This window comes from Odocoileus virginianus, unplaced genomic scaffold, assembly GCF_023699985.2.
Source record: "Odocoileus virginianus isolate 20LAN1187 ecotype Illinois unplaced genomic scaffold, Ovbor_1.2 Unplaced_Contig_1, whole genome shotgun sequence".
Classification (NCBI taxonomy): domain Eukaryota; kingdom Metazoa; phylum Chordata; class Mammalia; order Artiodactyla; family Cervidae; genus Odocoileus; species Odocoileus virginianus.
The window spans coordinates 5,581,245-5,595,810 of NW_027224318.1; the positions used below are offsets into that span (position 1 = coordinate 5,581,245).

The following is a 14,566-nucleotide window of genomic DNA, read 5'->3' on the forward strand; positions in this document are numbered from 1 at the left end:
AACTGAACTGAACTGAGCTTCCTCAAATCCTAGTTCTTTAAGAGGAAAATACAAAGATAGCTCAACGGCACTATGATGCGGAAGGGAAAGATCAGGGTCATTATCCCCAGGAAAGCTTATTAAAATACGAATCCTCCAGCTCACGCGAGATCCAGTGCGTACGGGTGTCGGGGGCGAGATCCAGTGCGTACGGGTGTCGGGGGAGAGCCCAGAAAGCTGAATTTTTAACAGGTCCTCACAAGAAATTCTTCCTAAAAAGAGGTTTGAGAAGCATTGATCCAGTCATAACGGATTTCAGGAAGTCCCCAGCCGCTCTAGTTACTCTAGGGCTGATGGGAGAGAAGCCACCGCTAGGGTCTAGAACAGCGGCAAGCCCCACCCAATCCCCGGGAATGTACAGGCGTTTAAGACCGGAAATGGGATCGCTTCCAAAGCGGCCTCAGGGCCGAGGGAGGCCAAGGAAAATCCCAGCCTCTCCCGCGTCAGCATCCTTAGAGACTGAGATCGCTGGGCGAGTGGCGTGGAGCCTGCCGGGAGTTGTAGTCCGCAGCGCGACCACGCGCCTGCGCCATGGGCAGCTGCACCCGGTGAGCCTGGGAGAGCCGCGGGCGCTGAGGCGGTGAGTCCCGAAGCGGCCAGAGGGCGTGGCCGTCCCTGGGGCGCGGGCGCGGGCGCGGGGAGCCGGGCTCCCATCTCGTTCGGGCTGAGCTAACCCGCCGCCTCCAGTCCCGATCGGGCGGCGGGCGCGGGAAGGAGCGACAGGCAGAGGGCCCAAGTCCGGCCCGGGTCCCTGCCGCCGTCCCCTGCGACCCACCGGGCCTTCCCGGGCTTCTCCGGGGCGGGGAGCGCAACATCCTCTCCGGGGAGCGCGCTGGGGCCGCGCCGCACCGCGGGTACCCGATTTTCAACCCGCTTTTTGGCTTGTCCCCCGATCCTTTTCCCGAGTGCCCTCTCTTTACACCCTTATTCATCCACGGGCCCTGTGGGCCCGGGTTCACTCAGGAGGGTTTGGGGAGGAGCCATCCGCCCTGGGATGGAGTGAAGTTTTTCTCCGGAGGGGCCGACGCGGGGGAAACCCGGAGGGTCAGTTCCCTGGTCGACGTGGTGTAAGGTTTGGGACCGGCGGGGGAGGGCTGCCCAGCTGCGAGGCTGGAGCACGTTCAAGGCACGTCCCTGGGTGCCCCCGAGATATTTAGGTGTCTTGGCAGGGTGGAGGTTAAATAGAAGCTTCCTAGGAAATGACCTTTCCTGAGCGCTTCCTCTGTGCCAAGCATGCTGTTGTTCCCTGCAGTGGGCTCTGCTGAGGGAACTTCTAGAAAAGAGATGCTATGATTTTCTCATGTTAACGACAGAAGCCCTGGGTGTCAGCATCACACAACTAGCAGGTTATCACTAGATGGGTCTGACGCCAAAACCCAGACTACCATCAAGATAAAGGTGAGATGGGGACTGTGTCCATTTGGGATGACTGACTGGAATCATGAGTATTTTTTCCTTGTCCCACTCCAAGAAGGAGGAGAGGCACATGAGGTGCCCCCGAAAATACAGACAGAGAAGAGCCACAGTGCCCGGGTGGGTACTAGGGTTGGCATCTGTGGAGACATGTATGTGAGGGCCTCTGTGACCTCAGAGATCACACTGAGAACATTTGGATGTTTTTAGACTTTAGCATTGCAGTAGTAGGTCGGTTCCATACTCTTTGCCACTCCCCTCTGGCATTTACTGTGTGACTTGGAATAAGTTATTCAGTCCTCCTCATCCTTACCTCAGTCTCTCACCTGTGTTCAGGACACGGTACTAGAGCCCACTTCCTGATGTTGGGTAAGGGCTAAATGAACCAGTATGTGTGGGAGGCGTAGAACAGTACCTGGCACAAGACGTGACAAATGTGAGAAATGTTCTTGGTTATTAATGCAGACCTGATTCCTGCTGGCCTGCCCTGTTGCCCTGTATTTTCCTCATGAGAAAGTCACTTAGAATGCTGTTTCAGGGTGAGGGTCATTGTGGTGTTGGCTGAACTACAGGTGACCCCTAGCGGGGAGGAATAAGGGATTGGTGGTTTACTCTCTTTGCAAGGCATGAGTCTAGCTCAGATCCCCATGGTTGAAGATGACTAAGGGCTCCTCAAAGGTAGATGAACTTTTAGGGTTCTTCACCATTGTAAATATTGCTTGCCATTTCTTCTGTGGCCTAGCTGTATGCAAAACCACAAGACAGTGGGAATTAGGTGGAAGTGGGTTCAGAAGCCACTGAATCTGGAGGGGTTCATTTAAGGGAAGGGTTTCTTTGCTTTAGGTCCATGGAATTCTAGAGCAGAGCTGTCCAATAGAATTTTCTGCAGAGATGTCTCTCCTTTTTAAAAAAAAATTTATTGGGATATATTTGATTTACAGGGTTGTGTTAGTTTCAGATGTACAGCAAAGTGAATCAGTTATACATATATCCACTCTTTTTTTAGATTCTTTTCCCATATAGGCCATTACAGAGTACTGAGTAGAGTTCCCTGTACAGTAGGTCCTTATTAGTTATCTGTTTTATATATAGTAGTGTGTATATGTCAATCCCAATCTTCCAATTTATCCCCCCCCTTACCCCCTCATAACCATACATTTACTTTCTACATCTGTAACTTTTTGTTTTGTTGATAAGTCATTTGTATCATTTTTTAAGATTCCGCATTTGATATCATATGATATTTGTCTTTGTGTCTGACTTACTTCACTCAGTATGACAATCTCTAGATCCATCCATGTTGCTGCAAATGGCATTATTTCATTCCTTTTTATGGCTAAGTAATATTCCATTGTATATATATGTACCACACAAAGATGTCACTTGAGCACTTGAAATGTGGCTAGTATGAGTGAGAAATTGAATTTTTAGTTTAATTAATTTAAGCATCCATGTAGGCCTGCTTTTTTCTGTTGAAAGGGAAAGTGTGAAAGTCACTCAGTCGTGTCCGACTGTTTGCAACCCCATACAGCCCATGGAATTCTCCAGGCAAGAATACTGGAGTGGGTAACCTTTCCCTTCTCCAGGGGATCTTCCCAACCCAGGGATCGAACCCAGATCTCCCACATTGCAGGCAGATTCTTTACCAGCTGAGCCACAAGGGAAGCCCAAGAATACTGGAGTGGGTAGCCTATCCCTTCTCCAGTGGATCTTCCCAACCCAGGAATTGAACCAGGGTCTCCTGCACTGCAGGCGGATTCTTCACCAACTGAGCTATCAGGGAAGCCCACTTTTTCTGTTGAGGTGTGGTTAATTTACAATGTTGTGTTATAGGATATTGCAAGATATTGAGTATAATTCCCTGTGCTATACAGTAGGTTCTTGTTGTTTATCTGTTTTATATATAGTAATGTGTATATGTTAATCCTAAACTCCTAATTTATCTCTCCCCCCAACTCACATGGGACTATTGAATACCAGATTGGAGAGTACATTTCTAGAGAATCCATAGATGTTCTTAAAGATTTTGTAGCCTTATTGAAATTAAATGCAGAATTTCATGTGATGTGTATTTTTCTAGAAGAGAGTTCATGGCTTTCATCAGATTCTCAATTCCACCCCCCTCAAAGATTGGTTTGCTTCCTCAGGGCTTTAGAGAAAAGTAAGCAAGTTAAGGGAGGTAAATCTGCCCTCTGGTAACCACTACTGTTTCTCTTTTCTCATTTTGTCCCGACCTCAGCATATACATCGGTGGCTCCACCTGGAGAATAACAGAAGTAAAGAAATTGGAATCTGCCACTTCAAGTTCCATATAAATTGCACATTGCTGGAAGAGGGCAATGGCTGTGGCCCTGGGTTGTGCAATCCAGGCCTCCTTGAATCAGGGCTCAGTGTTTCAAGAATATGATACCGACTGTGAGGTCTTCCACCAGCGCTTCCAGCAGTTCCAGTACAAAGAAGCAGCTGGGCCTCAAGAAGCTTTCAACAAACTCTGGGAGCTCTGCTGTCAATGGCTGAAGCCAAAGATGCGTCCTAAGGAACAAATCTTGGAGCTGCTGGTGTTGGAGCAGTTCCGAACGATTCTCCCCACAGATAGAGACCTGGGTGAGGGAACATTGCCCAGAGAACAGAGAAAGAGTTGTGTCACTGATAGAAGACTTACAGAGAGAACTTGAGATACCAGAGCAGCAGGTGAGAAAAGAGGTTGGAATCTTGGTAATTAGACCCAAAGAAGTAGCAAGGCAGCTGGGACTGGATCAGACCTTCTGACTGGTACCACAGAATTTCCCTGCTGGAGCTTTCCAATTTTTCCTTCTGCTGGAATGAGCATAGGCTCCAGACAGTCTCAACTATTAAACCCAACTCCACTTCTATAACAAATATTTGGTAATGTCCCTTTTACTATCCTAAAATGAAATTTATGAATAATATAAATTACATATACAAAATTATGGAAAAAATCAATATAATAAGTGCCCTGTGGGCCAAATATTACACAAAGCCTATTTTTATACAACCCACGAAATAGTCATGGTTATTACCTTTTTGAAGGATGATTAAAAAAAGAAGAGACAACAGACCAGTACTCGAGTACTACCCACAAAGCCTAAAATATTTACTATCTGTCTCTTTACAAAAACATATTGCCAACCCTGAGTTGAGTAGAGTCTAGAAGGAATATAAAGGAAAAGGAATGTGATTTCTTATGAACTAATAAGCATTTTTGTGCATGTATTTGGGCTTGACTGCACCAAAACTTTAGGGAGTTATCATTTGCTTGACTCTATGCATAGATACACTGGGAATGTGACAGCCAGAACTTCTGAGTGATATGGTACACTCAAACATTATGAGTGGTGTTGCTGCTGGTCATATGATTTCTCAAAGTGACAAACAACTCTTGGTCAATTGGAACAATATGTAGTATAGTCTTTCTTTGATTGCCAAAGTAATGCTTTTCTAGAAAATCCAAATCATGCTAAAATATGCAAAAATATTTTGTGTTTATATAACCAACAGGGTGAGATCCTTGACAGGTTCTTTTTACCTACGTGAGTGTTTGAGGGAACATTCCTAAATGGTTTTGGAAGTGGAGTGATTCTTCCCTGTGAATTATATTGACTCCCATCTCTGGCTCAGTACATTCTGATAGCCACCACCTACCATCCTAGGCAAAATGCCCTATAGGGGTGGTGGCACTGGTCTCTGTTCAGAACCATCGAGTGAAACCCATAGCTGAGCAGAGGCAGAATCTTTGGGAGAAGGCAGGAAGTACTTGTGGGTGGGCATTAGGGGCACTCCAGCAGGGGTTGTCAATGGGGCTCTGCTGTTAGCCTGCCTGAGCAGAAGTCATCCAAGGTTCCCTGCCTCCTAGGATAGGATGAATTTATGGTTTCCCTTTCTCTGTCTTTCTGGTTTAGCTTACCATATAAGATTTTATCTTTGTATGGTCTAATCATGCACTACCCAGCACAGTAGCCAATAGCCAAGTGTGGCTCTTAAGCACTTGAAATGTGGCTATTCCAAGTTGAAATATGCTCTAAGTATAACATACACAGCACATTCTGAAAACTTAATATGAAACAAGAGATAAAAATAAATGAAAAAAATAATAATAAGAGTAGGTAAAATATCTCACTAACAATTGTTTATATTGATTACATTCTGAAATCATGATATTTTAGATATATTGGGTTAAATTATGTTGTTAAGGTTAACTTTGTTTCCTTTTTTGTTTCATATGGCCTCTGGTAAATTTAAAAGGACATGGGTAGCTTGCATTATATTGCTACTGGGCAGGGCTGGTCTGGACTTTTAGTGATGGTTTTGGCATTTCCTCCAGCTCGATAGGCAGGAAATGCTCTTGGAAGAACTGGCACCAGTGGGAATAGCACACATACCACCAAACATCTACCTGGAGTCACCCCCACTCCAAGTAATGGGACCTGCCCCAGAAGTCCCAGTGGCAGAGGCATGGATCCCACAAGCCGGCCACAGGAGCTGAACTTCAGTGCTGCTGGGGAAGGCCAGCCCTTTCTCGACCCTGGTAAGGCAAGGGTTTGATTTCCTTTCTTTGGTTTCTGTTTTGAGAGCTCAAGAGTTCTCTAGGGTTGGGGAATGCCTGATGGAAATGGGCCACTCTGATCAAGAGTAGAAGGAGGAAATATCTCTCTGGGAATAGCTGGTCACAAAGCACCTTAGATCGAGTGGGATTGAAAATCCCTTAATCTAATGACCCTGCTCAGGAAGCCTATTTTTCTCTTTTCAATTTTTTTATTATGATAAAATACCCACAACCTAAGATTTGCAACCTCAGCCATTTTTATGTGTACAGGTCAGAGGTATTAAATACATTTATAATTTTGTGAAGACATTACCAACATCCATCTCCATAACTGTTTTCATCTTGTAAAGCTGAAACTCTATACCCATTTACACAACTTCTTATTTCTACATTCCACACCCTGCCCCCCACCCCATCACCAGCTCCTGGTTATCACCATTCAACTTTCTGTTTTAATGAATTTGACTACTCTGTGTACCTCATGTAAAATAATGCAGTGTTTGTCTTTTCATGACTGGCTTATTTCACTTAGCACAATGTCCTCAGAGTTCATCCATGTTGTAGCATATGTCAGAATTTCCATCCCTTTAAAGGTTGAATAATAATCCTTTGTATGTATATATCACATTTAGCTTATCCATTTTCCATAAATGTATACTTGGGTTGCTTCTATATTTTCAGTTCAGTTCAGTCACTCAGTTGTGTCCGACTCTTGCGACCCATGGACTGCAGCACGCCAGGCTTACCCTGTCCTTCACCATCTCCCAGAACTTGCTCAAACTCATGTCCATTGAGTCAGTGATGCCATCCAACCATCTCATTCTCTGTTGCTCCCTTCTCCTCCTGCCTTCAATCTTTCCCAGCATCAGGGTCTTTTCTAATGAGTCAGCTCTTCGCATCAGGTGGCCAAAGTATTGGAGCTTCAGCTTCAGCATCAGTCCTTCCAATGAATATTCAGGATTGATTTCCTTTAGGATTGACTGGTTTGATCTCTTTGCAGTCCAAGGGACTCTCAAGAGTCTTCTCCAACACCACAGTTCAAAAGCATCAATTCTTTGGTGCTCAGCTTTCTTTATAGTCCAACTCTCACATCCATATATGACTACTGAAAAAATCAGCTCTGACTATATGGACCTTTGTTGGCAAAGTAATGTCTGCTTTTTAAGATGCTGTCTAGATTTGTCATAGCTTTTCTTCCAAGGAGCACACATCTTTTAATTTCATGGCTGCAGTCACTTGAGGATGGGAACTCAGGTCAGAAGGGTGGGAGACAGATCAAGGGGAATGGTTAGTGGCCTCTACTGACATGGGCTTTGAGCATAGGTTGGAGAATACAAACTGGTGATAGTGTCAGAAGCAGGGCTCTGAGAGTCCAGGAAGAGGAGACTGAGTGCCCCAGAGGCATAAGGATCTGTGTGTTATGCAGGATAATGGAGGTGGGTAGGGTTGGAGTTGGTATATAATTAAAAATTGCATGAAGTTAACATTCAGGAAGAAGCTCAAGTTTGAGCACACATTTCCTGTCTGCATCCAGGGTATGGTATAAGGTGTAAAGTTAGGTTATTGAGATTTTTCTTCCTTTTTAATATGGGCATTCATAGCTATAAATTTCCCTCTAACTAAGCACTGGTATTACCTCCCAAAGTTTTCATTTTCATTTACCTCAGACTATTTCTAGTTTCCCTTTTGATTTCTTCTTTGACTGATGGGTTACTTAGGAATGTGTTGTTCAGTTTCTTTATATTTGTGACTTTCCCAATTTTCTTTATGTTACTTATTTATGATGTCATTTTAGTGGGGGAATGTACTTTGTAACTGTGATCCTTTAACATTTTTGAGCATTTGTTTTATGTTATAGCATCTCGACTGTCCTGTACAATTTTTTCGGCACCTAAGAAGCATGTATATTCTGCTATTGTTCGCTGTGGAGTGTTGTCTGTAAATGTCTGTGATGTTTAGTTGGTTTATGGTATTTTTAAGTCTTCTATTGTTGATATTCTGCCTAAATTTTGTATCTAGTAGTGCAAAGAGGTATTGAAGTCCACAACTATTGTTATCAATTATCTATTTCTTTTTACATTTTTTTCTTCATATATTTTGCTACTGCAAAGTGCACATATGGTTATAATTGTTACATCTTCCTGGTGGATTGATCCTTTTATCATTATGAAGTGATTCTCCTGTTCTACTATCTATTTTGTCTGATATTAATATAGTCATTCTGGCTGTCTTATGGTTGCTTGCTGCTTGCATGACATATCTTCTTCTGTTCCTTTACATTCAATCTGTTTGTATCTTTGAATCTAAAGTGTGTTTCCTTGGACAGCATATAGTTGGATTTTTAAAAATCCAGGCTGACAATCTCTGCCTTTTGATTGAGTTGTTTAGTTCATAACATTTAATCTTATCTTTGATATGGTTGGATTTATATCTGCTATTTTAGTTTTCATTTTTGGATATGTCTCATATCTATGTCTCATATCTTTTTTTGTCCCTCTATCTGTCATTTACTGCTTTCTTTGACACCAAGTAAATATTTTAAATGTAACATTTTACTGACTTTAATGAATTTTCACAATTTTTAGTTATTCCCTTAGTGGTTACTCTAGAGTTAACATGTACATCTTGACTTATAATCAGCTTCAGATTTATACTGACTTAATGTCAGTGAGATGTAGAAATATTTCTTGTATGTAACTCTATTCCATTTTCCCCCTTCTGGGTGTATTAAATATAGATGTTTCTTAATTTTCTAGACTTTAAATGTTTCTTGTATTATTTTTAATAATTTTCACCAGTTAAACTGGGAAATAGGTCTACAGAGCTACTCATGGTATCATACTGGAAATCTGTCTCCCTTCCTGCATTTAGGTTATACATCAGTATTTCACAAGTAGGCCTTTGCTACTCTCTCTGCTTATTTCAAGTTTCAGTTTGCTTCCATTTTTAATACATAATGGCAGCTTTCCTTTGACCTGTGACCTCCAGTTTACTTGACCTTGGTCTCATTGCCCTCTCATCCTATTCTTAGCTTTGAAACCCCCCCAAAAAATATAGTGAATTTAAACAGAATTTTATATGAAGCACATTTTTGTTTCTTAATCTTTAAAGATCTTTTTTTCCATGAAAATATAAAATAAGATGTTTTATTCTACTTCCTATGTTTTGATATAATGGTTAAAATTCATCAAATTAACCTGCTAATATTATTTTAATGGTGCTAATATTTAAACATCCTGCTGCATTTCTATCTCAAATGAGCTACTTCCAACCCACACTTGATGACGGACCAGTTAACTTGGGCAGAGCAGAGGAGGCGAGGAAGGGGTGTGGAGAGAGACTGTGAGCAGAGAGGCTCTCAGTAAGGAGAGGGTAATAGGACATGGGGAGGGGGCACTGGATGGAGAAATTTCTTCGGTTGTCCTTAGCCTGATAGTGAGAAACACTCTTTAATGGTTACTTGGGGTAATTTCAGGAGAATCAATCCACTTCCAGATTTCAGCTGAAGCAAACATAAACTGCTTTTCTGGTTGTCAGCCAAGTCAGTTTCCATTATAATTTGGAAATCTCAATTGAAATTATTCCAATAAGCAGTTGCAAAACTTCTGGCTTTACCTCTTTCTCTTCATGTAGTACTCAATATCAGCATTTCTCAGTTTTAATACCAACTTTATGAAGATTTATTTCATATTTTGGCTCTAACCTAGGGTCTTCCCTGGTGGCTCAGTTGGTAAAGAGTCTGCCCACAGTGTGGGAGACCTAGGTTCAATCCCTGGGTCGAGAAGATCCCCTGGAGAAGGAAATGGCAAGCCACTTCAGTATTCTTGCCTGGAGAATTCCATGGACAGAGGAGCCTGGTGGGCTACAGTCCATGGGTCACAAAGAGTCAGACACAACTGAGTGACTAACACTTTCACTTCACTCTCTTGGCTCTAACCTAAATAATTCTATTATCAAAATAGATAAAGTAGCAATTTAGTGTATTGATTTCAGCACAGAATTGATTCACTCCCCTTCCATAGGTTAAAGAAAGAGTGCCTTAAGTTGAACACAAAAGGTTGTTCTCTCATTTTTTGTTCTTATCTTTAAAGAAAAAGACTCTTGCAAGAGATTCCAGGTGATGTAATAGTAATTGAGGAGGAAGTGAATATTAAGCAGCCACATGTCCAAGATATCATGTTTAACTCTGTAAAAACCTTTGATAACCCAAACTATTATGCTTCTCATCTTTCTTCTGGCAAGGATACCCAATACCAAAACTTGACGTGAGCTTTCCATTGGAACATAGAGAAGAGGCATGGGTGAAGGAACTGCAAGATTCCAAAGAAATTAAGCAATTACTTGATTCCAAGTTAGGTAAGTAAGTGTTCATTGATACCACACAAGAAAGAAAAGAAATCAACCTTGATCAGGGTAAAGAGTTTTGGATTCTACTAAGGAACGTCTCTATTTCTATGAATGGTTTAATATAAACTCTTCATTTTCCCTCATGTTCTTTTCCATGTGGGACATGGTGAGATCTGTATTCTGTTTCTTCTCTCAGGTTTTGAGATTGGAATAGAAAATGAAGAAGATACTTCAGAAAAACAGAAAAAACTGGAGAATATGTATCCATTTATTGTTACTTCAGAGGGGAATGCTCTTCATGGCCCCATTTTGCAAAAAGACTATGTACAGTTAGAAAATCAATGGGAAACCCCTCCAGAGGATTTACAGAGAGATTTCACAAAACTTGTAGAGCATCAGAACCCCTCAGCAGGAGAGAAACCTGAGAGCTCCAACTTGGAAGAACCTCTCAACCCAAGACCCCATAAGAAGAAGAGTCCGGTTAACAAACCTCACCGAAGTTAGTGTGGGAAATGTTTTGCTCGAAAGTCACAACTTACAGGGCACAAGAGAATTCATTCAGGAGAGGAAACTCATAAGTGCCCTGAATGTGGAGAGAGATTCCTCCGCAGTTCAGACCTTTACAGACACCAACACAGGGGAGAGACCCTATGAATGCACTGTGTGTAAAAAGCGATTCAGTCGGCAGTCACACCTTATAGGGCACCAGAGAACCCATTCCGAAGAAGAAACATATAAATGGCTTGAGTGTGGGAAAAGCCCTTTTGTCATGGATCAAGTCTTAAGAGACATCTGAAAACTCATTCGGGTGAGAAACCTCATAGATGTCATAATTGTGGGAAGAGTTTTAGTAGGCTGACAGCTCTTACTTTGCACCAGAGAACACACACTGAAGAGAGACCTTTTAAATGTAATTATTGTGGGAAAAGCTTTAGACAGAGCCCAAGCCTTGTTCTTCATTTAAGAATTCATACCGGGGAGAAGCCACACAAGTGTAGTCATTGTTCTAAAAGCTTCAGAGAGAGAGCAGGCCTTACTATGCACCAGGTCACCCACTTCAGAGGACGTCTTTAAGGATTGTTAAAGGAAACAAATCCTACAGAGATTGATAACTAACCCCAAAACAAAACCTTAAACATGCCGCAGCCTCTTTGTCTTGGAAGAATTCTTTTGTTTGAGCTTGTAAGAAAAGAAAAGCTTTTTTTTTCTACTTTAAAAACCCATCTTCCAAGTTATATGAATTCTAGAGTATCTACCTACTCTTTCAGTTTTCATAGATTTGATTTATTCTGTCTCTGCAACTCATTTTTTATTACATTGACAATTTTTGTGAACCAAGCCAACCATATCATAAATGTCAGCATAAAAATAATGGCAATCCTTTTCAGGGTAGGGTCAACATAATGGATTATCATATTTATCTGGCATATCTATTACAGTATTACCATAATTATTCTGCTGTCATTATTAAAAGTGATTATATTAGTTTAACACTTCATGTGTGTCCCAAGTGGCAACAAAGGAGACAGTGTATTTTATGAAATAATAAAAATGTGTTAGGAAGACATGGATGAAGAGAAGTTCGTTTGCCTGCTATGAACTGGGTTCTTTCCATTGAAATTTTTGTTTTTGAAGAAATTAGAATTTTAATCTTTACTTTTGAATTTTGCAAAGTTGACTAATCTGCTTAGTTGGCAGTCTGGGGTGATGCTGCTCAGAGCTGAGTATTGGTTTGATGATTTATTTTGTTCCCAGGATAAGTCAACTCTTTGTGGAAGAACCCATTTGCCAGTTGAAGTCATACAAGTAGACTCTAATTTAATTTACACTGACTGAGGAACCAGTATCCATTGCTTTTCATTCTCCTTTGCTATTCAACTGTGTGTCTCTCAGTGCTTTAAAATTTTACCCATTCTTTAATTCAGTGTCTCCATAAGTGTGTGTCATAGAACACCTATTTCTATAAGATAGTTTGCAAATAACTTTGGGAATCCCTTCCTGCTGTTTCTGCTTTGTAGGTTCACAGTGCACATCAGCCTATGAGGATTCTGAGAGGTCCTCTCATGAAGGTGGAAAAAGTACCTCTTTTGGCTCAGTGTTTTGCAATCCTGTTTGACCCCAGGACCTGTTTTCATGTATACCCAATAATAACCCACAGAGCTCATATTCTGCAAATATTCTTGGAACACACTGCCTTTAACACATATTTCTAAAGCTATCTGTATAACCTGATTGTTCCCAAGCCTAGCTATTTCCAGTTGCTTCAAGGGTGTTATGAAAAAATCTTTACACTTATTTTTTTTATGTAACATAAACACATCATTTAAGGAGGTGAGGGTCAGTAATTCAGATATTTATGTGTTGCTCACTGATTTGTAACCTCTTTGAATTTTACTTATAATCTCACACACATTGCTACTTATATAAATGTTTTCATATACTAGTGGTAATGACTCAAGTTCCTATAGCAAAGGAAGAACTCTCTTTGTCAGTTAAAGCTATTAATACATGAAAATATTCATTCAGCCTAGTTCCTTGTTAAAAAATGCAAGCAATAGGACATTCAAGTATTTTCCTTTGTGAAGATACCAGTCATCCTTTCCTTAAACTTGAATTAGGGAAAGTATATATTTTTTCTATTCCATTAAAGTTCTTGCAACTGATGTTTAATATAAGCATTGTGGGGGTATGTACTATGTACCTAACTAGTCCTGTTCTAGGCTTAATGGAAACTATTAAAAATTAATTCATAAAGAGTTTATAATATCTTTAGTTAAACAAGAGTTGGGAAACAAATGGAGGGCAGTGCAAGAGAGTTTGTAGTTAAGTGTCAATTCATACCAAGTACTAGAGCCAGGATGTGTCCTTCATTTTTGTCATCCAGGTCCCAGTATGATGCTGCTATAAGTTTGGGGATAAAATTGAGATCCCAGTAGCAATAAACATGGAACACGGGAGGAGTCTGAATGTAGAGGTAAATAATACTGAATGTAATGGCTTCTCTTTTCTCTCTTGTGGAATTGCATTCAAACCAGGACAGTGCCTTAGAATGGATGTGCCCAAATGCTCTGTATCTATGCAATATTTTAATAAAGTGAAAACGTATGTGCTCTTCCTGCTTTGATCACATTAACTAATTGTTTGAACTTAGAGATGCTTCCCTGAGCAGTGGCAACAAGCACCACAATGGACTCCTGCCCCGACTTCAGTTGGAATCTTTACTCTCTGCAACCATGGGTTTATGTATCAGTTTTAGCATTTAATGCAATCAATTTTAGCTAGTAGAGTTAGTTGCAATCATAAATGGAGCTGTATCATCTACATCAGGAACACACATGACTGGATTTTATAGGGTAGAGAACATCTATTCTTCATCTCTTTGTCATAGTATCCTGTGTATAATAAGCACTAATAAATATTTGTGGCATTGGATCAAGGATTATGTGAAATTCTAAGAACTCTTAGAAACATGTCATAGTTAGAACATGGTATGGATATGCCTAATTATACTTCTGAGCATTTCAAATAGGGCAAAATATAGTACCTACCTCCTAAGTATTATGAAGGGCAAAACATGGTACCCACCTCCTAAGTACTATGAAGATAAAATATATTTTGTTCAGGCCCTGCACAGTGTACACTTGCAATAAATATCCAGCATATTGTATCTTAAGTATTTGTTGTTTAATGATAAAAGTATTTTAAGGCTATGAATTTTCCTTTAAATATGGCTTTGGTCACATTCCATACATTTTATATATAATGCTTGTATTAGCCAGGATTCTCCAGAGAAATAGGGAGGATGGATAGATGGAAATGTATACATAAAATTTGTGTATACATAATATATATTTTATATATAATTAGATTTATTATAGAAATTCACCCATATAGTTACAAAGCTTATGTCCCATAATCTGCCATCTGCAAGCAGATGAAAAAGGAAAGCTGGTCGTGTAATTCATTCCAGGTATGACAATGTAAGAACCAGGGGAGCCAATGGTTTAACTCAGTCCGAAGCCAAAAGCCTGAGAATGGAGATGGGGGGAGGCAAGGCAAGGGGAGCTGCAGGTGTAGATCCCTGAGTCTGAAAGCCAGAGAAGCAGGAGCTCCAATGTTCAAGGGCAGGAAAAGATGGACATTCCAGCTGAAGAGGGAATTCGCCTTTCCTCTTCCTTTTTGTTCTATTCAGGCCCTCAACAG

General features: G+C 40.9%; 1 protein-coding gene across 1 annotated transcript; it reads left to right on the top strand.

Moving 5' to 3' along the window:
* The first annotated feature begins 703 nt into the window (after positions 1–703).
* ZNF449 (zinc finger protein 449) lies at positions 704–13,795 on the top strand. Its single transcript, XM_070463258.1, is given in 9 exon segments — positions 704–1,437; positions 3,692–4,042; positions 4,044–4,143; positions 5,795–5,939; positions 5,942–5,998; positions 10,259–10,372; positions 10,560–10,995; positions 10,997–11,123; positions 11,126–13,795. Coding segments are annotated over 8 exon segments (1,542 nt in total). The 5' UTR covers positions 704–1,437; positions 3,692–3,791; the 3' UTR covers positions 11,438–13,795.
* Positions 13,796–14,566: the final 771 nt, after the last annotated feature.